The 25950-nt window shown below is 56.1% G+C and overlaps 1 protein-coding gene across 1 annotated transcript; it reads left to right on the top strand.

Moving 5' to 3' along the window:
* Positions 1 to 326: 326 nt before the first annotated feature.
* Positions 327 to 20124, top strand: STK3 (serine/threonine kinase 3). The gene is made up of 11 exons (XM_078604746.1): positions 327 to 512; positions 4469 to 4549; positions 6974 to 7102; positions 8446 to 8560; positions 9143 to 9307; positions 9990 to 10157; positions 11473 to 11610; positions 13140 to 13262; positions 15044 to 15332; positions 15985 to 16157; positions 16964 to 20124. Exons 1-11 carry the CDS (start codon positions 490 to 492, stop codon positions 17120 to 17122), a joined length of 1563 nt encoding a protein of 520 aa, XP_078460872.1. The 5' UTR covers positions 327 to 489; the 3' UTR covers positions 17123 to 20124.
* The last annotated feature ends 5826 nt before the right edge of the window (positions 20125 to 25950 follow it).

Consider the following 25950-nt stretch of genomic DNA (forward strand, 5'->3'; position numbering starts at 1 on the left):
AATACGTAACGCACGGACGTGATAATCGATTAATCCATTATTTCATGAAATCGATACCGAATCGAGACCGACCGGGTGAGGGGGGTTGGCAGCAGTAATCGAACCCAGCGCGTTGGGAAGTAATCGACAAACGGATCGAGCAATCGATCCGGGCCCGGCCAACTCTTCCTCTTTGTATTTCCCATCGCGGTTCGGGCTCTCCCCGGTCCCACCAACCCCCGCCCCCCCCACACCCCCCCACCACGGACGCTCGCGATTGGCCGCAGCGCCGTCGCCTCGCGCCAGCAAAGCGGCGCCCCATTGGTCCAAGGCGCTTATCCGTGTTAGGAAATTCAAGGCGAAGGGGGTGTTTTTTTTTTTGGCTGTGGAGGAGCGAGAGAAGTGGAGGTTTGGCGGTGGACGAGGTGGACGAGACGATGGCACGGGCGAGCGAATAAAGGAGGAGGAGGCGAGGAGGAGGAGAGGCAGCCTTGACGACGCGAGAAAGCCATGGACAAGCCCGGGCAGAGGAGGTAGAGCGACTCGGCTCGGCTGTCTGGGCGCCAGTAGGCCCCGATGCGCCCGGGGCGACTTCCCCGGCGCGGAAATTGCTGAGAATTGTTGGGTGACGACCCCTCGCTCGCTCGCTCGCTCCTACTCCCCCCCCCCCCTGTGTGTGTGTCTCTCTCTCATCGCTCTCTCATCTCTCTCTCCCGTGTGTGTCTCTATTATCTCCCCCCCCCTGTGTGTCTATTATCTATCCACCTGTGTGTGTGTCTTTATTATCTCCCTCTCCCCCTGTGTGTGTCCGTCAGTGGTTAGCCGCTACGAACTCGGTCAAAACAATACAAACACCCCCCACCGAGTTCGATTCCCGCTCGCGGCCCGTAAAGTTGGCAGTGGGGAAACAAAGGCGGTCGGGCGTGGTGTTGGCTACCTGACTCCGGTTGGCACGGTTGGCTACGTGCGGCGCGAAAGAAGTTATACATATATACATACTGTATATACATACTGACTGTAGACTAACACTACATATATACATACTGTATAAACATACTGTATATACATACTGACCTAGACTAACACTGCTCATCGACTCACACTACCCATAGACTCAACACACAACCAAGTCTACCCATAGGCTCCGTTGTGTTAGAGAGTAAATCCACAACATTTACAATCTAAAGATTTACAGATTGTAAAAGTTGTGGATATTTACTCTCCAACACAACCGGTGTGCGCTGTAACGAATTGGGCACGTTTTGTTTACGTGATAAACCCTTACGAATATGGCTGTGTCGGGTGGTGGCGGTTTTGACGACGCTTTGTATATTTACGCGATCTAACCCGAGAAAAAAAAACCTCATGGATAATATTTCTCGCGAAAGCGAGTGGAAAAGAGCTTCATCGCCTTTCAGATTTTTCCGATACAAGTAAAGATTCAGATTGCTCTGGTCTAACTACACTGGTGATGCTGAGCCATAAAGGAGGCTGCTGTGTCTGGGGATTTGACAGCAGCACGATGACAATCAGTTTCAAAGACAATGCCATGCGTCGTTATAAGAGTTGGTTTGCATGTTCACCACAAGTCTTGTGTGTGCTTAATGCAGGACTTAATTCCTTGCAGAAGGTAGAATCCATTTGGTGTTTGAACATCTTAACACCTCCTGTTTTATTGCCAGAAAGGGTGAAACCTATTCTATTTCTTGTATACTTTGATGCCTGCAAAAAAGGTCCTATGGTATAGATTAGAGCCTATTTATAGACGTTCTAGCAAATGAGATGATTTGGGTACTGGGTACAGGCGGCCCTGTGCCTCTGTTTATGCTCCAGCTAATCCTAACCACCCCCACCACCACCAGCCCAATCCCAGTAGCTCGAGTTGACGCACTCGAGGTACTGCGATGGGTCACATACCCGGTAGAGGAACGGCGGTCACTCTCTAGGCCAGTGTTCTAAGTTTCAAGGCCGCTGCGGGCCCACTGGCGGCCCCTGGGTGGCCTTTAGTGCCGCCCCTCCCCCCCGATAATACACAACAGAACGTGAAAACACCCCCATCGTCATTATCCTCATGGTGCTGCTGTCAAACCCCCAATGGGTTAAAATTTGTGGCGGTCCTCACTAACACACTGATTGATGCGTTATCGGCCAAAGTAGCCGCCGCCTCTTAAAATTAGTGAAGAACGCCGCTCTGCAGCCACTGCTCTAACACACACGCAGGCATGCCGCTGTTTCTCAACAGCATTTGTGGTTCTGTTGTCCGCTATGTCAATATCCTTCCCCATCGCACCTTTTGCATGTCGTCGGCTCGATCAGTTTCACCGCAGCCTGCCCGCATTTTCCTCTTTTGATTTAATATGAAGTGTAGTTAACATACTTGTCAACCCTTTATCAGTGCCCTACCGTATTACAGACCAATTCAGACCTTATTGGTCACCTCGTGCCCCTTGTAAATCTCAACGTTCATCCTACAAAGTCCCATCATAAGGAGAGAAACACAAACAAATAGAGAAAAATAAATGTTTACCCATATTGATACGGCTGTACGCCGTATGGACCTAAAAACTAAATTTCCCTGTAAAAGAATATGGGGTAAACCGTATGGGCTGTGACAGCTGTTAGTTAAGATTCTGCCTCATACGGTTAAATGCCTGGCACGAACAAGGGGAAGGCACCCGAGCTCCCTGGGATGAGTTGGATTCCGAGTATAGGCGACACTCTAATCTAAGTTCATCCCGGTGGCTGGAGTCACTCTTAACCACTAGGATGAGTTCGAGTCTGAGCGTAAGCGAATAGGAGACTCTCTCAATCTCTCACAGACCTCTTTGAGACAAGGTGACGAGATGTTAACTACCTTGCCTGGTATACAAGTGGTCGTGGGTTTGATCCCGACACTGATGCCTGTATATTTGGAGTTTTCATGTCTCACTCTCTCCCCATGGTCGCGTGGATTTCTCCGGGTCCTCCGGTTTTTCACTCCAAGTTTAGAAACACGCGTTTAGAGTATTGTCTGCTTATATGTTTCCACGTGATGATGATAAGCCCCTGAGTTGAGCTATCATTTGTGATTGGTCGCTTCTGAAAAAGAGCCACATAGCTCAGTGGGGCCTTACCTGATCAAATAAATAAAACCTCGTGAAATCGTTTAATGAAGTGGCACAGAGTGAAATGTGTAAATATCTTGCAACAATTGGAAATACACTTTGGTAAATGTATATTCTGTATTTACTTACGGTGTTTCACAAAGCTGAGACCATGGCTGGATGAACATATGGTTTGTGATTGATTAAATATATCTGCGAAGTTGTTGAGATGTTGGCGGGGCATTGGTGGGACCTTGGTGGAAACAGTATTGGCAGAGACTCAGTTTCTCTTCCTGCATCTGCATGGACAGTAATCGGTCACTTAATTTCACGCAGTACAAATGTGAAGGATATTTAAGCATTTGATAATCACGAAAGGAAGTGAGTGGGCTTGGCTAGGACTCGTCGCGAAACTACGAACGAAGCAATGTTTTGTTTTAACGGGGAAAGGCCCCACTGAGCTACGTAGCTCTTTTTCAGAAGCGACCCTGCCAATCGCAAATTATAGCTCAACGAAGTGGCTTATTATCATGTATACTTCTATAGCAGGAATCAAATAATCTTCAATGCGTGATGTTGATTCTTAAATGTGGAGGTAAAAACCGGAGGACCCGGAAAAAAATCCACGCGACCATGGGTAGAGAGACATGAAAACTCCAAATATACAGCAGGCGTCTGGGTCAGGATCGAACCTACTATCTCGAATTACACCAGGCAAGGTAGTTAACATTCCACGACCGTGTCACTAGAAGGGATGTTGGACTGTGGATGAATATTAATAACGGGAGCGGCAGCCAAGGTATGGAACACGTCTGAGAGAACGTCTAGCAGGGAGATGAAGCGATGTAACCAGCGCCTTGGTGTGCTAGATTCGGTTGCTACATCGCGGGATCGTGAGCGACGATGATAGCTTGGGAAGGGATCTTCGACTTCTCATGTGCTGCCACCAGAGTCGCATGTTTAGCTCGTATCGGGCTCGTGATGATGATGTGGCCCGGTCTGTAGCCCCGAGGGCGTTCTGCACGGTACACACCTCCTTGAGCTGCTGCATGGTCTGTGTTTCCCCAGTCACGTGTGTCAGTGTCACTTTGTTGTCTTTACCCCGCACCTCAGATTGGCATGGTTGGCTACGTACGGTGCGAAAGACGTTCGGCACACATACTCATGATGCTGCGTGGTCGGTTTCGAGCAGTCGCGTGCGTACGTTGAACTTCTTAGTGGTTGGCCGCGGCTGATGATGACGGCAATGACAATGCGTGAGTTTGTGTTTCGCCATTCGTGTGTGTCAGTGTAATAGGTTGACCATGGCTGACGACGACGACGACGACGACGATGACGACGATGATGATGATGCAATGACGACGATGAGCTGTCACGCTGAGCTGGGCCCTGTCGTGTTCCCGCAGCACGCTGAAGAAGCTGAGCGAAGACAGCCTGACGAAGCAGCCCGAGGAAGTGTTCGACATCCTCGAGAAGCTCGGAGAAGGGTGAGAGCTCCCCCGCTCCGTCTCACAACCACGGCCCACGGCAGCCGCCAACCCATCACTTAACCCATATAACCCATTCTGATGATGTACGCGATGTACGTACGTGTGCGTCGTCGGTCTTTTCTTCTTCCAATTCCGTTCCGATGGCATACTTGGTGCATGAAAGCGATCTGTGTGGGCACGGCCGCCGTTTCCTTGCCGTCACATCCTGCGCTGCCAACACAGGAATCCCGCGCTGAACCCCTTTCCCCCTTCAGAGACGGAACCGGAAGAAGAAAAAAAACTAAAATAAAATCACGTTATCGGTGCCGAGGCTCCCACAAGGCCATGCAGGAGGGGCCGTGCGTGACACAGTTTGGCTGACGGCTATCGTAGAGTGGCGGCGGTTGTGTCGCTGCGTTTCTCTGCAGTGAGTAACATTGTTAATTAAGAACATCGGCGTGACTACTGCGCCTCTCTAAATAAAATGAACCCCAAGCCGCTCACGCGTTCCGAGATTCAGCGGTGAACGGGGACATCCACCGTCCTGCTACTTGCAGACGTCTCGAAGCGGGAATGAGTAGTGACGTCGCCACAGTAATTGCGCCAGGTTAAGTGCACTTTTAAGTCATCACGTGACGTGTCGAAGGTTCGCTGGTAGGAGGCCAGGGGATAAACCCTGGTGTTATGGGCTGACTGACTGAGGTGACTGGCAGATGCACCCGCTGTGATCCCCACTATGCCACCTTGCTGAGTTTTAGCCGCCCGGCGCTCCACTCGTTGTTGTGAGCGTCGCTCCTCTGCCCTCCGCTGTTTGTTGCAGAGCGAAAGCCTCCAGCTGCCCTATAGCCTCAAAGTACACCTAGCTTGGCACTGCCCTCGAGCATCCTTCATGAGCCTCCGTCTCACAATGACACACGCACACCAACATACCTTCATCGTCATAAGCCACTGCTGGAATAATATATAATTTTAAGGTTCACTTTGAGAAACATTTAATGTTATTGAGCCCTTTTGTCTTTTTATTAAAAGGCAACGTTTTTTGTCAATCAATTAAGAGTAACTTTGAAGTAAAAATATGAGGCTCCAGTTAAGGCTCGTACATCGTTAATACATTTAACTCGCAGTGTTGAAATCGGAGGGACAATTACTCAAGCGCTGCAAACCTTATCTGGAGCGCTGGTCGTTAGTAGAGATAAGGATGCCCTGCGGCGCGAGATGTTGACTCGCCTGGTATACAGGAGGTCTTGAGTTCGATACCGACACTGACGCCTGCTGTATATTTGGAGTTTACGGATCTCTTTCTCTCTTCCCATGGTTACATGGATTTTTCTCCGGGTGCTCCGGTTTTTCCCTCCATTAAGAGTCAACGTCACGTGTTTAAGAGTATATTTGGCTGCCGCTATAAATTTCCACGCGATGATGATGATGATAAGCCCACTTCGTTGAGCTATCATTTGTGGTGGCCAGGTCACGCTTCTGGAAAAGAGCTACGTAGCTCAGTGGTGGGGTCTTACCTGGTAAATAAATAAATAAAGACAGGTGAAACTCCCGTGCCAAGGCGAACGCCAGAGCTCCCAGCTCCCCAGAATCGGAATCCTTTATTTTATTCCTGCAGAAATCCGAAGAGCTCTTAAGCTCTTTATTTTTCCCTCCACAGATGCGTCCACTCTATTGAGCTCCAGCCGCCACCACGAGTGGAAACCGCCCCCCCCTGCCCCCCCCTAGCCCCCCCCCCCCCCCAGTGCACACATCTCGGTAACTGGGCATTGCATAACGACCGGCGCGTCGGTGTTTTGCCAATGGCAAAAAGCTGACCGGTATCCGGCGTTGGGATGTTTGGACCGACGCCAGTCGCAGTCGCATTTGGTTTAGCTGTGGCAGGAGACCAGAGGAGAGATTACAATGAACTAAACTCAATAATAAATACCAATACCCCAGCCATTCGCCACTGTGTAACGGTGACGTCACCACGGCACCTGTGCTTTGAGGCCACATGAAGTGTCGAAGGCTCGCTGACGGGAGGTCACGGGACGGACCCAGCAGGTACCATGGGTTGGCTGACCGAGATGACCGGTAGATGCACCAGCTGTGTTGCCTGTGTTCTGTGTGATTGTGTGTGTTGTGGGGAGCGGTAGTGCAGCGGTTAAAGCACTGCGCTACGAACCCGACGAGCCGAGATACCTGCTCACGCCCAACACCATTGACTTTTATCTGAACTGGTCCTGGGCCTCCCCTAGGTCGACTCGGGCTCAAACGAGTACCTGGTGCGGTGTGTAAGCATCGGCACTTAGGGAGACAAAGGCGGCCGGGCGTGGTGCTGGCCGCCCACCCCCGTCGTGTGCCACAGTGCCCGGCGTTCATACGTGCTGCTCGCTAACAGCACTTGCCTCCAGCAGTCTGGTAACCCTTTCTCTGTTGTTGTTTCTGTGTATGGACGCACAGCTCCTATGGCAGCGTGTTCAAGGCGATGCACAAGGAGTCGGGCCAGGTGGTGGCCATCAAGCAGGTGCCCGTGGAGTCCGACCTGCAGGAGATCATCAAAGAGATCTCCATCATGCAGCAGTGCGACAGGTGCTGCCCGTGCTTGCGTTGCGCTCACTTGCTGACTCATTCGCTCACTCACTGATCACTCGCTGGCTCGCTCGCTTCGCACAGCACCGCACCTGTGATTAGCACGGTTGGCTACGTACGGTGCAATAGAAGTTAAACGTGCACTCACCCACTCAACCACCCACTCATCCCCGCACCTCTTGTGCCGGGCTGTTGTTAGTATCTTCATGCATTAATGTCAATTGTCTAAATATTATTAAGTACATTTTTGGGGTGAAAAAGGGGGTAACTTTCGGAACGAATTCAGCCTTCAACGTGCACTTCCTATACTTGCTTAACGACCAAATCGCTTAACGACCAAATCGCTGAACGACCAAATCGCTTAACGACCAAATCGCTGAACGGACCGGTCTCGTGGTTACCAATTACCATCGTTAGGAGGACGGGGGTCCTACTCTATATCAATATTATGCACGTAATTTGCACACCGGTGGTTGTACAGTGTCGATGCACTATGGCTTACCGAGCAACCTCTGTAGTACCGACGATTGCTGCTCCGAGAAGTAGCAGTAGTCGGAGGTTCTGCGCCACTATCCTCCATCCCATCTCCTTCACTTCGATTCACGTCCTTGTGATCCCCACCCCCTTGTTTTCGGGAGCGTATCTCCATGGGGGGTGGGGGGCAGAGGCCGTGAACCGGTGGGTGTTGTGCCCTGTACCTTTGATATGTTTGAACAAAATTATTCTGCCAGAGCGTGACTCTCGCTTACGTTGGGAATGCATTCCTTGTCGTCGCGTTTGTGCGATGCATTTTTCGGCGTATTGCGTGGCGCGGTCAATTTGCCCCCCCCCGATTTCTATTTCGCACCGTCGCTGTTACCTTTTTTTACCAGTATTATTTGTTGTTGTTGCTTTCGGTAGTTTGGCGGTGACCTTTCCCGCCGGGTTCCACTCTCTCCCTCCCTCTCTCTCACGAACGAGACTCGGATCCTGATCCTGACCTCCCGAGTTCTCTCCCCTGGGTTTAAAACAAAATCAGCTGACCCCTATTCCCCTCTCCTTCCTTCCCCCACTACCTCCATCCCCCTTTGTCCCTTCATGTAAATAAACAATTGTTGAGTTAAATAGTAAAATAGTAAATCTTCACCCCCCCCCACCGCATCCTTCCCTCCCCGTATGAACATTCTCATGCTGCCCACTTGGGTGGCGGCGGAGAGAGCCCAAATCTCTCAACCCTGGGGCACTCAGCCCTGCCGGGGTTGTTGTCTGCGGAGTTTCTGTTCCACCCCTCACCAACCCCCCCCCACCAACCCCCCACCAACCACCCACCCCCGACACGCGCTCACGCCGCTCCGTCCTCGCAGCCCCCACGTGGTCAAGTACTACGGCAGCTACTTCAAGAACACCGACCTGTGGATCGTGATGGAGTACTGCGGAGCCGGCTCCGTCTCTGACATCATCCGCCTGCGCAACAAGACGGTGGGAACGGCGGAGCGGTGCCCTCGTTATGTCGTCATCGTTAGCGTCGGCGTCGTCGTTGTTGTTAGCGCGGTGATGATTTGTCATTGTCATCATCGTTATTGGCATCATTGTTAGTGTGATCATCGTCAGCATTATTGTTAGTGTGGTAAGCATCATCATTCTTAGCCTGATCATCATTGTGAACGTCATCATCATCACAATCGTTGTTTGCCTGATTATTATCAGCATCATCATCGTTGTTAGCATGATCATCCTCAGCATCATTATTGTTGGTGTGATTGTCATCATCATCGTTATCCGCATCATCGTCGGGTCTTCGTTTGTCCATGTGCGTTTACGTGCGCGTCTCCATGTCTACCCTGCGTGTGCGTGCGCCTTCCTGTGTTTGTGCGCGTGTGTCGATGGGGTTGTCCTGCGTGCGTGTGGGCGTGCGTCTCGGGTTGTCCCCGGGGGTCACTCGTCACTCACGCCGTGCCTGTGTCCCCCCTCATGTGCTTCTCCCGTGTGACCCCCCCCCCCGTGTCCCCCTCCGTATCCCCCCCCCCCCCCCGTGTCCCCCTCCATGTCCCACTTCTCCAGCTGACGGAGGACGAGATCTCCGCGATTCTGAAGGCGACGCTCAAGGGCCTCGAGTACCTCCATTTCATGCGCAAGATCCACCGCGACATCAAGGCCGGCAACATCCTGCTCAACACCGAGGGCCACGCCAAGCTCGCCGACTTCGGCGTGGCCGGGCAGCTCACGGTGAGCCTCGCCGCGCCGGGCCACCGCACCGCTACGACACAGCGCAGCACACCGCGCGACGCAGCACACGCCACGACGCCGTTACACTGCCACGCTCAATCGCACAACACCGCGCCATGTTCTAGCATGGCGCACAACCACAGCTCAACCACACCACACATCAGCTCTACCACTGGTACCGCGCATCACGCTACATCGCCACCCCTCCACACTAGGAACAGAAACTACGGCCTGTGTCATTGGTATGAGCGATATGGGATGTGGTGATATGATTGTCACGCATCATCATCGCCCTCTAGTGGCTGACTAATGCCCACGAGAATGCTGCTGCATTCTACTGCTGCACAAGGGATAGTTGCCAATAGGGGGCTTTCTTGGCCACACTGCAGAAGAGCATCAGCACGGAAATGGGGAATGTTAGCAAGTAGCCAATAAATACGCAATTTCTTGTTCCTGGTGATAGTAGTGGTGGTGGTGACGGTGGTGGTGGCGGTGATTGTGGTGGTAGCAGTGATGGTGGCGGTAGCAGTGGCGGTGATAATGGTGGTGATAGTCGCGGTGATTGTGGCAGTGGTGGTGTTAGCGGTGATGATGGTGGTAGTGGTGGTGATGATGATGTTGGCTGTGGTGGTGGCGGTGATGATGATGATGGTGGTGTTGACGGCGGCGGTGGTCACCGCAGGACACGATGGCGAAGCGGAACACGGTGATTGGCACGCCGTTCTGGATGGCGCCCGAAGTGATCCAGGAGATCGGCTACAACTGCCTGGCGGACGTGTGGTCGCTGGGCATCACCGCCATCGAGATGGCCGAGGGCAAGCCGCCCTACGCCGACATCCACCCCATGCGGGTGCGTGCCCCCCCCTCTCGCCCACTCCTCCCTCCCCCCGCTCCTCCCTTCCCCCACTCATCCCTCCTCGGCACTCTCCCCACTGCCCCGCTTGCCAATCTCCCTTCCCCGCACTCATGCCTCTCCCCCCTGCTCACTCCCCCCACTCTCCCCTCTCCCCATCCTCTCGACTGCCCTCCCCACTCTCCACTCACCGCTCTCTCCACTGCCCCGCTTGCCACTCTCCCTTCTCCACTCTCCCTTCCCCACACTCATTCCTCTCCACTCTCCCCCCCTTCCCACTCTCCCCTCCCCTTGCCTCCACTCACCACTCTCCCCACTGCCTTGCTCACCACTCCCTTCTCCACTCACCACTCGCCACTCTCCCCACTGCCTTGCTCACCACTCCCTTCACTCGCCACTCTCCCCACTGCCTCGCTCGCCACTCTCCCTTCTCCACTCTCCCTTCCCCACACTCATCCCTCTCCACTCCCCCCTCCCACTCTCCCCCTCTCCACCTCCCTCCTCTGTGCCTACCTATTTGCATATATTTGTAATGAGCGACTTCCACGACACGTCGTGTAGAGGGTGTTCTTCTTTATTCCACGTACGGGCACAGCACAGGCCAACGTTATCGGCTTCCTCTCCAAGTACACACTTATCTATTACGTTCTACGGACTACACACACAGTTGATCGCACGGCGGTTCCGCCTGTCCGCTCCCGGTCTCGCCGCTGGCTGACGGCGTGCTGGGGAGGACGGTGGAGCTCCACAGGAGATCCGCCACGTGGCCGAACAACGGAGAGAGATGACAGCGAGCAGCGACGCAGTCCGGACCCAAGACTCCACACACCGACCCCGAGTCCCCCTCCGCTTATATTGCCGCAGGCGCAGCTAGACTCCGCCTCCGGCCACGCCCTCTTGTGGAACTTTCTAGCCGGTTCTCGGAGTTTGTCGGCCGGCCCTGCCCCCTTCACCTTTGGCCCAGATACCTCTCCCTTCTGGGGATTGGATAATGTTTATAATGATGCCTGTACCCATGCTTCCCTTTTTCAACCAGTAGATGTCACTATCTCATTACTTATTTACCGATTTGCTGAGATTTCCTATACGTTGCACTCCTGTAGCAGCGAGTCTTTTTCTCTTGTTTGTACATTTCTGTACCTGCCCCTGCTGTTGCCCTTCCCCCTAACCTCCGATTGGCGCAGTTGGCTACGTATGGTGCGAAAGAGGTTCCACATACACACCTACACACTGAACATCTGTGACAAGAGCTTCGGATTCCTCCAGGATAAATAAATATTCTGATTCTGCATACCCGTGCGTGGCACCGCAGGCCATCTTTATGATCCCCACCAACCCCCCGCCTACGTTCCGCAAGCCCGAGAACTGGTCTGATGACTTGACGGACTTTGTCAGGAAGTGTCTCGTCAAGAACCCGGAGCACCGCGCAACAGCCACGCAGCTCCTGCAGGTAACGCAGCGCGCGACCGCCTGCAGCGAGTGGAGAGAGCGGAGTGAGATGAGAGGGGAGAGGCAGGAAAGTGCGTGGAGGCGAGTGGAGTGAGATGAGAGCGGAGAGGCGGGGGAGTGCGTGGAGGGAAGTGGGGTGACATGAGAGGGGAGAGGCGGGGGGAGTGTGTATAGGGAAGTAGAGTAAGAGGCGGGGGAGTGCGTAGAGTAGAGTGAGATGAGAGGGGAGAGGCGGGGGAGTGCGTGGAGGGGAGTGGGGTGAGATGAGAGGGGAGAGGCGGGGGAGTGGGGTGAGATGAGAGGGGAGAGGCGGGGGAGTGCGTGGAGGGGAGTGGGGTGAGATGAGAGGGGAGAGGTGGGGGAGTGCGTGGAGGGAAGTAGAGTAAGAGGCGGGGGAGTGCGTAGAGTAGAGTGAGATGAGAGGGGAGAGGCGGGGGAGTGCGTGCAGGGGAGTGGGGTGAGATGAGAGGGGAGAGGTGGGGGAGTGCGTGGAAGGGAGTGAGATGAGAGGGGGGAGTGCGTAGAGTAGAGTGAGATGAGAGGGGAGAGGCGGGGGAGTGCGTGGAGGGGAGTGGGGTGAGATGAGAGGGGAGAGGCGGGGGAGTGCGTGGAGGGGAGTGGAGTGAGTTGAGAGGGGAGAGGTGGGGGAGTGCGTGGAGGGAAGTAGAGTAAGAGGCGGGGGAGTGCGTAGAGTAGAGTGAGATGAGAGGGGAGAGGCGGGGGAGTGCGTGGAGGGGAGTGGAGTGAGTTGAGAGGGGAGAGGTGGGGGAGTGCGTGCAGGGGAGTGGAGTGAGTTGAGAGGGGAGAGGTGGGGGAGTGGAGTGAGATGAGAGGGGAGAGGCAGGGGAGTGCGTGGAGGGGAGTGGGGTGAGATGAGAGGGGAGAGGCGGGGGAGTGCGTGGAGGGGAGTGGGATGAGATGAGAGGGTAGAGGTGGGGGAGTGCGTGGAGGGGAGTGGGGTGAGATGAGAGGGGAGAGGTCGGAGAGTGCGTGGAGTGGAGTGAGATGAGAGGGAAGAGGCAGGAGAGTGCGTGGAGAGGAGTAGAGTGAGATGAGAGGGGAGAGGTGGGGGAGTGCGTGGAGGGGAGTGAGGTGAGAGGGGAGAGGTAGGAGAGTGCGTGGAGTGAGGTGAGAGGGGAGAGGTAAGAGAGGGAGTGGAGTGGAGTGAGGGGAGAGGTAGGAGAGTGCGTGGAGGGGAGTGGGGTGAGATGAGAGGGGAGAGGCGGGGGAGTGCGTAGAGGGAAGTAGAATGAGAGGCGGGGGAGTGCGTGGAGTAGAATGAGATGAGAGGGGAGAGGCGGGGGAGTGCGTGGAGGGAAGTAGAATAAGAGGCGGGGGAGTGCGTGGAGTAGAGTGAGATGAGAGGGGAGAGGCGGGGGAGTGCGTGGAGGGAAGTAGAATAAGAGGCGGAGGAGTGCGTGGAGTAGAGTGAGATGAGAGGGGAGAGGCGGGAGACCGTATGGAGATGAGAGTGAGAGTGAGGAGCCAGGTGGAGTGAGCGTGCCGCGTGTGCCCCCCTCCCCTCCCCAGCACCCCTTCATCAAGGCCGCCAAGCCAGTGTCCATCCTGCAGAGCCTGGTGGGGGAGGCAATGGCCATCAAGGTGAAGAGGCAGGAGATGGACGACGACCTCGACGAGGAGGACGACAACTCCGTGAGTGACCTCGCCACGACCTCTCCGCGACCTCGCTGCCCTTCCGCCACATGACCCCCGCTGGGCGGTGGCTGGGCCACCTCGCTGCCCCACGCTGCCTTGTAGTACCCTTCCAGCCATTGAGCTGCCCCGTTTTCCTGCTGCCCTGCGCTGCCCTGGTCTCTCCCACTGCCCTGTGCCGATGAGTTGATCGGAATCGGAATGTTTATGTCAGAATGGGAATGTTTGTTCAGACTGGAGGAAGCCGATGAGCTATGAAGCTCTTTTTCACAGCTGTCTGGTAGTGGTGGTGGCGGTGGTGTTGGTGCCGATTGGGGTGAGCGTTGGCGTAGCGATTAGCGCCACTGCGTTGCGACCCCAGCGACCCGAGTTCAATTCCCGCTCACGACCAACATCGGTGACGAATATCTTAACCCGTCCTGGGGCTCCCCTAGGTCGGCCTCAAATGAGTACCTGGTGCGGCGGTGTAAACATCGCCACCGGAGAGACAAAGCCTGAACTCATCTCGTGTAGATTTATAGAGCAGCGCCTTATTCCAAGGTGCATAACAGCAATTGTTAAATTGTACAAAATATGACATTGGTTGAGATAAAGAGTAGTGGAGTTGTCATTAAAAGTGGTGGAGTCATGGTGACAGTGACGAAGAAGGTGGGGAGCGGTCAAGGAGGGGTTGGGGTAGTGACAGGGGTAGTGGCAGGGGTAGTGGCAGGGGTAGTGACAGGGGTAGTGACAGGGGTAGTGATAGGGGTATGAGTAGGCATGGTCGTAGCTGGGGAGTGGGGGCAGGGAGGAGCAGTAGCAGGATTATGATGATGCCGGGCTAGGGGAGAGAGATGGGGGTTTTTTAAGGGAGGAAAGGAAGCAAGTTCGTAATTGTTGATGATGATGTGGCCAATGCTGCAGATTATGCCAATGACGCCGATAATGCAGACGATGTGGATTCTGCTGATGATACTGCTGATTATGCTGGCGATTCCCCTGATTATGCTGACGATTCTGATGCTGATGATGATGATGATTCCCCCGACGATGCTGATGATTCCCCCGATAATGCTGATGATTCCCCCGATGATGCTGACGATTCCTCCGATGATGATGCTGCTGATGATGATGCTGACGATTCCCCCGACGATGCTGATGATTCCCCTGATGATGCTGATGATTAACTCCGATGATGCTGCTGATGATGATGATGCTGACGATTCCCCCGACGATGCTGATGATTCCCCTGATGATGCTGATGATTCCTCCGATGATGCTGCTGATGATGATGATGCTGATGATTCCCCCGATGATGCTGACGATTCCTCTGATGATGCTGCTGATGATGATGCTGACGATTCCTCTGATGATGCTGCTGATGATGATGCTGACGATTCCCCCGATGATCCTGCTGATTCCTCTGATGATGATGCTGCTGATGATGATGATGACGATTCCCCCGACGATGCTGACGATTCCCCCGACGATGCTGACGATTCCCCCGAGGATGCTGATGATTCCTCCGATGATGCTGCTGATGATGATGCTGACGATTCCCCCGATCCTGCTGATTCCTCTGATGATGATGCTGCTGATGATGATGATGACGATTCCCCCGACGATGCTGACGATTCCCCCGAGGATGCTGCTCACAATGCCGCTGATTCCGCCGACGATGCTGCTGATGCTCCTGCGGATGCTGATGATGCTGATGCTGATGATGCTGCCGCCAATTTTGCTGCCCATTCTGTCGACGCCGCTGGCCGACGACCGGACGGGACCGGGTCGACGTTGTGCAGGACGAGGAGGCGGTGGACAGCCGCACGATGCTGCGCATGGAGGACGGCAGCGATGCCACGGTGGCGGCGGGCGGCGGCAGAACGATGAGGGTGGGCGGCACGACGGCGCTGAGCGATGGCGCCCGCACCATGATCATCTCCCACGCCGGTGGCGACGCCGCTACCATGCTGGGCTCCGACCTGGGCACCATGGTCATCAACAGCAGCGAGGACGGCGACGAGGAAGAGGAAGGCCGCGACGGAGACGACGACGACGGTGATGGCGAGGTCGTCGACGGCACCATGAAGAGTGAGCCCCGGGGGGGGGGGGGGGAGGGGCGGCCGTGGTGGAGGTAGTGGTGGTCGCAAACAGCACTTGCCCCAACAGTCTGCTAAAGACTACACAGGGGATCTTTGTCTTTGGTGGTGGTGGTGACGACCGTGGTGGCTGTGTTGACGGTGGTGGGGAACGGTGGTGTAGCGGTTAGCGCTGTGCTGTGCTGCGAACTCGGCGACCCAGGTTAGATTACCACTCACGGCCAACACCGGTGACGATTATCTGAATCGTTCCTGGGCCTCCGGTAGGTCAACTCGGCCTCAAATGAGTACCTGGTGCGGTGTGTAAACATCGCCACTGGGGAGACAAAGGCGGCCAGGCGGGGTACTGGCCACCCACCCCCTCGTATACCGTACCGATGTACGTAGGTGCTATTCGCTAAGGGCACTTGCCCCTACAGTCTGATAAGGCTATACGGGGGATCTTTGTGTGGGTTGGTGGTGTGGGTTGGTTGCGGTCATGGTGGTGATGGTGTGTGGTTGTTGGTGTGGTGTGTGGTTGTTGTGGTGGTTGTTATAGTGGTGCTAGTTGGTTATTGTTGTGGTGGTGCAGGTGTGTGGTTGATCATGGTGGTTGTGATGGTGGTCGTGGTGGTGATGGTGGTGTTATGTGATTATCCGGCCAGGCATAGACACGCCGGACCACCGCACACAGCGCCCCTCCTTCATGGAGTACTTCGAGGCGAAGGACCGGGAGAACAAATCTGGGCCGGGCTCGGGGGGGGCGGCCAGCAACGGGCGCAAGGCCAGCGGGCCCCACGCCGACTTCCGCATCCCAACGGACGGAGACTTCGACTTCGTACGTCCGCACTGACGCGCAAGCTTAGGCGCACGCAGACAAGCAGACACGCGGAGGCACAGACACGCGCGGGGGCACAGACATGCGCGGGGGCACAGACATGCACACGCGGGCGTAGAGGCACGCAGACACGCGGAGGCACAGACACGCGCGGGCGCAGACACGCACACACACGGGCGTAGAGGCACGCAGACACGCGGAGGCACAGACACGCGCGGGCACAGACATGCACACACACGGGCGTAGAGGCACGCAGACACGCGGAGGCACAGACACGCGCGGGCACAGACATGCACACACACGGGCGTAGAGGCACGTAGACACGCGGGGGCACAGACGCGCGCGGGCACAGACATGCACACGCGGGCGTACAGACACGCGCGGGCGCAGACACGCACACACACGGGCGTAGAGGCACGCAGACACGCGGGCACAGATACACTCATGTCTACACGATGATGATGATGGTGCTGGTGGTGATGATGCTGACGATGATGCTGGTGTTGATGACGATGCTGGTGGTGTTGATGATGATGACGACAATGATGCTGGTGTTGATGCTGCCCCTGCTGCTGGTGGTGGTGTTGACACTGCTGCTGCTGTCACTGACCGCCGATGTCACCGCTACGCTGCTTCTCTTGTCCTGCTGCTCATGCGCCTCTGATCGTCCCCCCACCCCACCCCTTGCATCGTCGACCGCCGCCGACATCGCTGACCTCTCCATCGTCTCCACCTCATCGTCCTCTACCTCGTCCACCTCCTCGTCATCCCCGCGCATGCTGTGCGGCCGATATGGCGCTCCGCAGCTGAAGGTGATGAGCTACGAGGAGCTGCAGGCACGACTGTCGGCGCTCGACCCGATGATGGAGCGGGAGATCGAGGAGCTGCGCCTCCGCTACCAGGCCAAGCGGCAGCCCATTTTGGACGCCATCGATGCCAAGAAGCGTCGCCAGCAGAACTTCTAAGCCCCCCCCCCCGCGCCGATCAGCCTCCCCCCTGCCCCTGCCCTCGTCCTTGGCGCCTTCCAGGCGTAATTGCCCGCCCGCTCGCCCTGGAAGTCTCGCCGACGACAGACTCTCCTGCTGCATCATCGTTGGAGCACGACTCCCCTTTGACCCCTGGCCTCTGCCGCCCCCCCCCATCCTCCTACTCCACCCCCCCGCCATCTCTCCTCTCCGGACCCCGGCGCGGTGGCGGTGGCGGCCGTGCCAATCTGCGTGCCGGCATCCGGTGCCGGTGTTTCTCGAGTGGCCTTGGTGCAGCAAGCGGCGGTGGCGCAGCAGTCGGTCGGTCGATCCGTGGGTGGGAGGAAGGAAAAAACGTTCCTGACCCACATCCTTTGTGCCTCGAGAGGCCACAACGTCACCGTCGTCATCATCGTCATCGTCGTCACCGTCGTCACCATTGTCGTCACCATCGTCACCATCGTCGTCATCGTCGGTCTTCCTGTGTTTGCTCTGTACGTCTGTTTTCTTTATTTATTTAGTTTTGCTCGCCGTGTTTTTGTTTATCTTTGAACCTCCACCCCCCTTTCCCCTCGGGGGTGTCCACCCGGCTCCGCTCGGCGGCTGCGCTCGCCGCCCCTCGCAGTAAACTTCGTTTTCATTTTATTCTACCTGACCACCAGGTGAGGCCCGCAGCTGAGCTTTCCGTGGCTCTCTTTAGGAAGCGACGGCTCCACGAAAGTGGCCGATATCCTAATCATCATCGTCGCGTGAAAATTTATAGCGACATCCAAATACTCTCAAAACACACGCGTGATGCGTCGATTCTCGATGTGGAGGAGAGGGACCAATCGGAGGAGCCGGAGGAAAGAATCCACGTGACCACGATGGGGAGAGAGAGATAGGCAAGCAAACTCCAAATATACAGCAGCAGCAGGCATCGTCAGGGTCAGGATCCAACCCACCACCTCCTGCGTACCAGGCGAGGGAGTTAACATCTCCTGACCACCGTGCGCGGGAGGGGACGGCGTTCCCGCAGGGGATCGCCAGCGCCCGTGACCCTGAGCCATCCGACTCCCCGATGTGGGAGTTTGACCCCGGGCAATGGAGGTAATGATGATAATGAGACTGACGATGACGCCCGATGGCGCAACGAGGCGGCAAAGGGGGTCCGGGTTCGATTCCCAACTCGGGGCGGCGCTGTGTGTACTTGGAGTCTGTGTGTTGCTTCTCTTCCCCATGCATATCTGTCAACCCCTTATCGGAGCCCTACCTTATTACAGACCAACTCAGACCTTATTGGTCACCCCGTGCCCCTTATAAATCTCAACGTTCATCCTACAAAGTCCAATCACAAGGAGAGAAACACAAATAAATCGACATTATTTTTAATGTTGAAAAGGCTGTAATGCCATATGGACCCGAAACAACTCAATTTCCCTGTAGAAGAATACAGGGTAAACCGTATGGGCTGACAGCTATGCCCATGTCGTGCATGGGATTTCCTCCGGGGTCTAAAACGATGCGCAACGGTGTGACTGGTGTGGGGGTGTACACATCCCAGTGGTGAAAGATCACTCTCTCGTTCGCTCGCTTGGGATCGCACGCGCACAGCAGCGACATCGCCGCCCCCTTCCACCTCTACAAAATTACTTGGCAGGACCCCTCCCGGCAAAAGTCTTTGAGACTCGGCGACGCTTTCCCGGGTGTACGAATCTTGCGGAGGAGAGGGGCCGAGCCGCAGTAACTGGCGGCACCCTGGGAACAAACCCCGCAACGTTCGAATCAGAATATTCAGACTGGAGGAGGAATCAGATGAGATATAAAGCTTTTTCTCTGCTGTCCAGTAGAAGCACGGGGTCAGGACGTTACAGCAACGAGCAATACAATAGACACTGTGCAATAATCCCCCCCCCCCCCAGGGTTTACGTGGGGGTTGCGTTCCCTGCAAAGGTGCGACGATGAACGTCTCCCACCGCACCTCGTGGTTCCGCCAGCGAGCGAGCGCCACCATCATGCCAGCCGTGCCTCGCTTCTGCTGCTGGCGCAGCGGCGGTGGTAGCCGCGTGGTCGCTAGTTCGCTCGCTCGCTCGCTGCTGGACGTGTGTCTGTGTGTAAAAGAGCTGCTTAGCCCATCGGATTCCTCCAGTCTACAAATGAAGATTCTGACGGATATCTTGCCCACTCGCTCGCCCCAGCCGGAGATGAAGGGAGGGATGGAGGATGGAGGCGGCTTTCCCCGCAATGACGTCTCGACGTCGATGGGTTGACGGTCGCTTACCAGCCGGCTGGGGGGGAGGTCGGTCTGTGGTTGCTCGCTTGCCGGTGGAGCAGCGAGTCGCTCGCTTGGTCCGTTGGGGTGGAATGGTCGGGTGGTTTTGGGGTGGGGGGGGGGGGTCATGCATCGTGGAGCCGTGCGCTGGGTGCTGTGCCGCTCGTGGTGGTTATTTAACCACTCCGCGATGTTAGTGTGAATATCCATCGCGTGTAATCTTTGTCGGGCTCCGCTTCCTCGTGGAGAATCGCCCCACTGGGGGCTGGATGGGGCTGGGTGGGATGGCGGAGTCGCTGTCCCGTGGTCTTTCTTTGCTTTTTTGAATTGGCGTCTGGCTCGTGACCACTTGGGGGGGGGGGGGGCGCTCCTCCGCCGTGAATAAACCTCGCGGCAGGCGTGGGCGGCAAGGGCGGAGGAGCGGACCCCGCGCGGTGAATGCGCAGTCTTCATCGTCGCCACCATTGCCACCGTTAAGTCATCTGCATCGTTATTGTCATGCAAAGTTTTCTTAATTTTCATCATCAGTCACCGCACCATCGTGTTCATCATTACTGTCATCGCCGTCCTCATTGTCATCGTCGTCGTCATTATCTTGACTCGTAATCGTCATCGTCACTGTCTTCATGACCGTCGTTGATATTGCTCGGTTATCCTTCTCTGCTACTGCTTCCTGATGGCAACGCGATGAATGAGCACCATCTATTTTGTTATCTTCTATCATTTAAATAAATATTTTGTTTTTGTCAAATCCGATTCTGCTCCTTTAACAAACTCAGCTGTTCTTAGATTGGGCACGGTGCCGTGTGACGTCTCGCGGTCACGTGACGTCTCGCGGTCACGTGACGTCTCGCGGTCACGTGACGTCTCGCGGTCACGTGACATCCCGCAGCCATGTGACGCCTCGGTGGTCACGTGACACCTCTCAAGGAACGTTTCTTTTTTCCCCACTCCAGGTTTCCCAGCACGGTTTTCCGGTCTTCGCCCGTGCGTTGGGAATGTCTTCTCCCAAGCTTTCGCCACGCCACTCGCTACTTTGTACAGAATCAGAATCTGCAGTATTTATACTGCAGGGGGAATCCGATGAGCTGTGAAGCACGATGCAGACACGAGGGGAGTGCAAAGTACAGGTGTAGTACCGTCGAATACAGGTCGACACCCGGGGTTGAGGCACACTGAGGTTTATTACACCAAACGTTGTGACATACACACTTGAGGGGGTATTGGCCCCCTCACCCGTCTATCTGAAGACACACCTCCTAGCTAACCCTAGCCTGCCTCAGAGTCCTCCTCTCGTGGACTAGGGGAGGCTATCTTGGCCCGACACTGGTCAGTCGGGCCCGGTACTCAGTCCAGACCAGCACTGGCTCTGGCTCTGGCACCACGCCACTGGCTCGAGCCTGCGCGGTCCTGACAAGGACGGCGTACCAGGGGGAGACCAGGGCTCTATCTAGGACGTCTTCCGTCTTCTCTTCTTAGCTAACCCAACTCTCTCTCGAGCCCCCCGATACATTCCCCTTTTATACATCCCCCTCCCTGAGGGGTGGGGCCCCGGGGGATCGTAACGTCCGAAGCGCGGACGTCGTAGAGGGCACCTGCCCGTGCACTGACGTAGCCCCGCCCACTGTGCTAGTTTCCCGTAGGATCCCATACATATCAGCTCTACACATATTTCCTCCGTAAGACCCCTACATCACCCCCCCCCTGTACAGCTCGCAGCCGTCCCGGCTGCAACATTGACAATAAGAGTTTATTCAGCCCTCGATCCCCCAGCGTGTGCCTCATTTTTTTTCAACAATAACGCAACGAGAAGAACAACAGGAAGGAAAAATAACCCGACGAACCCCCCGCGAATAAATACGAAAACCGTAGGACGAGCGTATATACACGTGTTTCTTTTCCTGGAGTCCCCCCCCAGCACCCACAGAACACACACAACACACACAACACACACAACACACAGCACGCCCAATAATCGTACAACGCAACGAGGCACGTGCCGGGAACACAGCACGGACGCCCCACACCGTGAGCACAACATGCGAATGTACACCGGAAAGAGAACCCACAAAAGATGCAAAAAAAATAAAAAAAATTATTTTTTTTTCTTCTTTTTTTTTTTCACAAGAGTTTGCGCATTTTTGCGCGCGTCCTCGCCGCAGGCCCGTCACACGGGACAGGCCCGGCCGGCAGGCCGTCGGCCGGCAGGTCGTCAGCCGGCAGGTGTTCATCACAGAGCGAGTCTGTTGCCGACGTCGCAAGACCCTCAGCATCACCTGCGGGGGTCGTCGGGCGTGAGCCCATCACTCCCGGTGCACCTGGGGGTGGGACAGCCGGCAGCACGTTAGGCGGGAGCAACGGAGAAGACCCCTCTGAGTCGGACGCCCCCCCACATGTTTGGCCACGCGCGTGTGTAGTGGGATCTCGCACCGCAACGAAGGGTTTTAGCCTGGAGGGGTGTACAAACCACCGGCGCCTCCCCCATTGAATGCGCACGCACTGAGGTCTCAGGACCTCAACCACCTCGACGGGACCCCGCCACGGTCGCAGCAGTTTAGAGGAGGACGCGAGCGGTACCTGGGGACAGTGCAACCATGCCCTGTCCCCCGGCTTCCACTGTATCACATGCGCGCGACCCATTCTGAGGCGCTCATTAGCCCTCTGCCGCCTGGCAGAATTCTGCATGGCAGCGTCCCGTGCCTCCGTTAATTTTTCCAGGTTGAATTTAACATGTTCGGCCAATTGAGTTTTTCCCTGCGGCGCCGGGATCTGCAGTTGGGCCTGAACAGGTGGCTCCGGTTCGCGGCCATACATAAAGAAAAAGGGGGAAAATCCCGTCGCAGCATGGGGGGCCAACCGGTATGCTGACAGGACCCCCTGAATTTTCAAATCCCAATCCGTCTGTGAGTCAGAAACGTGCTGCGACAACATCGACGTGATGGTACGATGCAACCGCTCGACCATCCCGTCGGTTTGTGGGTGATATGGAGAGGTGCGAATCTTTTTAGTGCCAAGGATCTCACAGACCTGTTTGAGCAATTTGCTTGAAAAATTTTTACCCTGGTCGGTCAGCAGCCTCTCGGGAGCACCTTTGTCAAGGACGTATCCCTGGACAAAGGCCTCCACGATGGCTGCCGCCGACTGGTTGGCCAGGGGCCAGGCCATAGGCCAGCGCGTGAAATATTCAACCCCGGTTAGCAAATACCTATTTCCCCTGGGGGTGGCGGGGAACGGTCCTAGAATGTCCAGCGCGACGAGTTCGTTCACCCGGGAAACCCTGATAGATTGCAGGGGCGGGTTCGACTCCTTCGCTGGTGGTTTGCGCTGCGCACATCTAGGGCACGATCCTAATAGATCCCCGACATCCCTTGTCATGCCCGGCCAAAAGAAATCAAGTTGGAGCAAGGCCAGGGTCTTTTGGGTACCCAGGTGGAGGAGGCGCTCGTGAGCGGCCCACACCACCCTACCCCGTAACCCCGAAGGGACCACCAGCCGGTGGCGATGGGATTTCCCGTCCCAATGCATTAACAACCCACCGAGCATTTCCCATGCGTCGGCATCACCCCTCCCCCGCCCCCGGTCCCTGACGCGGCGGCGCAACGCAAGGAGGGAAGTATCTTCCATTTGCAACCGGCCCCATTCCGTAGCAGGCAACCCCAACAGGGAATCAGAACCCTGTTGTGCGATAGAATTAGTCATTGATGCTGCGTCATCAGCAGCCGCCAAGACCGGGACAGGCAATTCAGCAGAATGCCTGCACCGACCCGACCCCAGGAGGCATGCGCATTCGGGGGTGGTCGGCATGCGTGACAGGGCGTCCGCGTTGGTGTGGCGAACGCCCTTACGGTACGTGGTCTGAAAATCAAAATCCTGGAGAACCTCCAGCCATCGAGACAATTGTCCCGATGGTTGTTGGACTCGCAGGGCGTAATGGTCTGTACGGACGGTGAAACACTGTCCGTACAGATACGGCCGGTACTGCTGGATGAAGTAGACAATTGCCAGCAGTTCCCGACGCGTGACACAATATCGTTGCTCCGCTGGAGACAACACTCGGCTACCGTACGCGACCACCCGTTCGACGCCCTCGACCACCTGGGACAGCACGCCCCCAATTCCTGTGTTGCTCGCGTCAGTATCGAGCACAAAGGGTTTTGAAAAATCGGGATAAACCAGGGGAGGGGCATTAATCAGAGCGTCCCGAAGTGAGCGGAACGCAGCCTCCTCCTCCTGTCCCCAATGGAAACGGACCCCCTTTGACGTCAAAGCGTGCAGGGGCTTAGCAATGGTGGCAAAGTCCGCGACAAAGCGTCGGTAGTATGACGCGAAACCAACAAAGCTCCTGACCTCTCCCACCGAGGTGGGAGTCGGCCAGGAGCTGACGCACTGCGTTTTGGCGGGATCGGTAGCAATACCCGAGCGCCCTACGATGTGCCCCAAATAACGTACCGATTCGCGCAACAAATGACACTTTTGGGGTTTAAATTTCAAATTAGCAGCCCGCATTTTGAGGAAAACGGCCCGCAACCTCTGGAGATGCTCATCAAATGTTCTGCTAAAGACGATAACGTCGTCCAAATAGATTAAACACGAATCCCACTGCAATCCAGCCAAAACCAATTCCATCAATCGCTGGAAAGTCGCCGGCGCCGAGTGTAATCCCATCGGCAACCGGTTAAATTGGAAGAGACCATGTGGCGTACGGAATGCGGTTTTAGGCTTAGATTCATCGTCCAGAGGAAGCTGCCAGAATCCCGAAAGCAAATCCAATGTGGAGAAGAATCGCGCCCCCGCCAAGGCGTCGAGCGATTCATCAATACGGGGAAGCGGATATGCGTCAGCAACGGAAATTTTGTTGAGGCGGCGAAAATCGACGCAAAACCGCAACGATCCATCCTGTTTCTTTACCAGAACGATCGGTGCTCCCCACGGGCTGGTAGAGGGAGAAATGATATCGGCGGCTAACATGTCATCAACAGCCGATTTGACATGGTCCTTCTCGGCGGGACTCAGCCGGAAGGGATTTTGGCGTATGGGCGCGCTGTCACCAGTATCAATATGGTGACGCAGCAAATGGGTGCAGCCCAGATCGAATTTGTTTTGACTAAACACATCGGCGAATTCGCGCAACAGTGTCCTAAGTTTTTGACGCTCTACATCCGACAGGTCCGTCGATCCCGCACAAAGCGCCTCAAGCCACCCTTCATCGGTGTCCGAATGTGGAGTCGGCAGAGTGGCAGCGTGCACGTGATTTGCGACAGACTCCTCACAGGGCACCGGCGTTGCGTGAGCAAGCACGGTCCCTTGGGGAATTACCACGGCCTGCGACCCCACATTGAGGACCGCGATGAAGGGGTCCCCGTCCCCCCTTACAATGGTCTGAGCGGGAATCAAATGCGGCCCGCTAACCCCAGCCCTAGATGGCCCCAGCAGGACACCCTGGTCCCCAACACCCTTAGCGAAGGGCCTACGAAGCTTTAGGGGCACCAACATTTGTGCCCCCGGTGGCACGCGAACCGTCTGAACTACAAACGCGGGTACCGTCGCGAACGCCGAGCGATCCGTAGTAGGGGAAGGCAAAAACGCCATCCGCCGTCCCGACGGGAGTTCAATGCAACCCTGATTAATCATAATCCGAATCGGCATTTTGCCCAAGAAATCCGTCCCCAGCAGGCACGGAACCGCCAGCGAGGAGGACACAAAAATAGGGCCGGACAATTTAATATCACCGATCGAAATTTGCGCGCGAATCTGACCCATGATACCCAGTGAGCCCCCGTTAGCAGTGTAGAATGGGACATTAACCGGTAGCAAGGGACGACTTTGGACAGGGAGAATGTTGTATATTAGTTCCGAAATGATGGTTGCCGACGCACCTGTATCGACGAGGATACGCACTTCGACCCCGTCAATATACCCTACTACGGCCGACGACCCCGACGGCGCAGCTAGAACGCGATGGGCCAACACGGACCACTGGGCGGGTTCGAATTCGGTCCCCATAGTGGTTCGTGTTGGCCCCACGGTGTGCAATGTTGGCCCCCCGTTCGTTGCGGTGTGTACATGTGTAACGGGTGTGTGCTTTGGCCAAACATGTGGGGTGCCGCGACTCGCCGGGTCATGTCGGTGGAGCTTGGGAGGAGGAGGAGGAGGAGGGCCGGCGTCCCGGCGAGGCGTCGTCCCCCGCTGTCGAGGGGAGCGGCACCCCGAGGCGACGTGGCCCCGGATGCCGCAGTTATAGCAGCGCGGGAGCGCAGGTGGTGAAGACGGGCGGTCGGAGCGGGCCGACCCATCCCGGTCCGCCCGTGCTCCCATCCGTTGCTGCTGTCGGAAGTCGGCGGCGTAGACCTCCTCCATCGGTGGGGTGATGGCAGCCACCGTACAGCCGGCAGCTGCCCTGCTGGCCTTCTTTCGCTGCGACAGGAGGTTGGCGTGGAGGAGCCGCGCCGCTTGGAGGGAACCCATCTCTGCGTCCTCCTGCGCGACGATAGCGACGTCCAGGTCGTCCGCCAGCAGAAGGATCTTCTCGGTGACCATGGCGTCGACGCCTTGGTCATCCATACGAGGGAAGGCCGTC

Source organism: Lampetra planeri, chromosome 23 (genome assembly GCF_965212315.1).
Source record: "Lampetra planeri chromosome 23, kcLamPlan1.2.h2, whole genome shotgun sequence".
Lineage (NCBI taxonomy): Eukaryota > Metazoa > Chordata > Hyperoartia > Petromyzontiformes > Petromyzontidae > Lampetra > Lampetra planeri.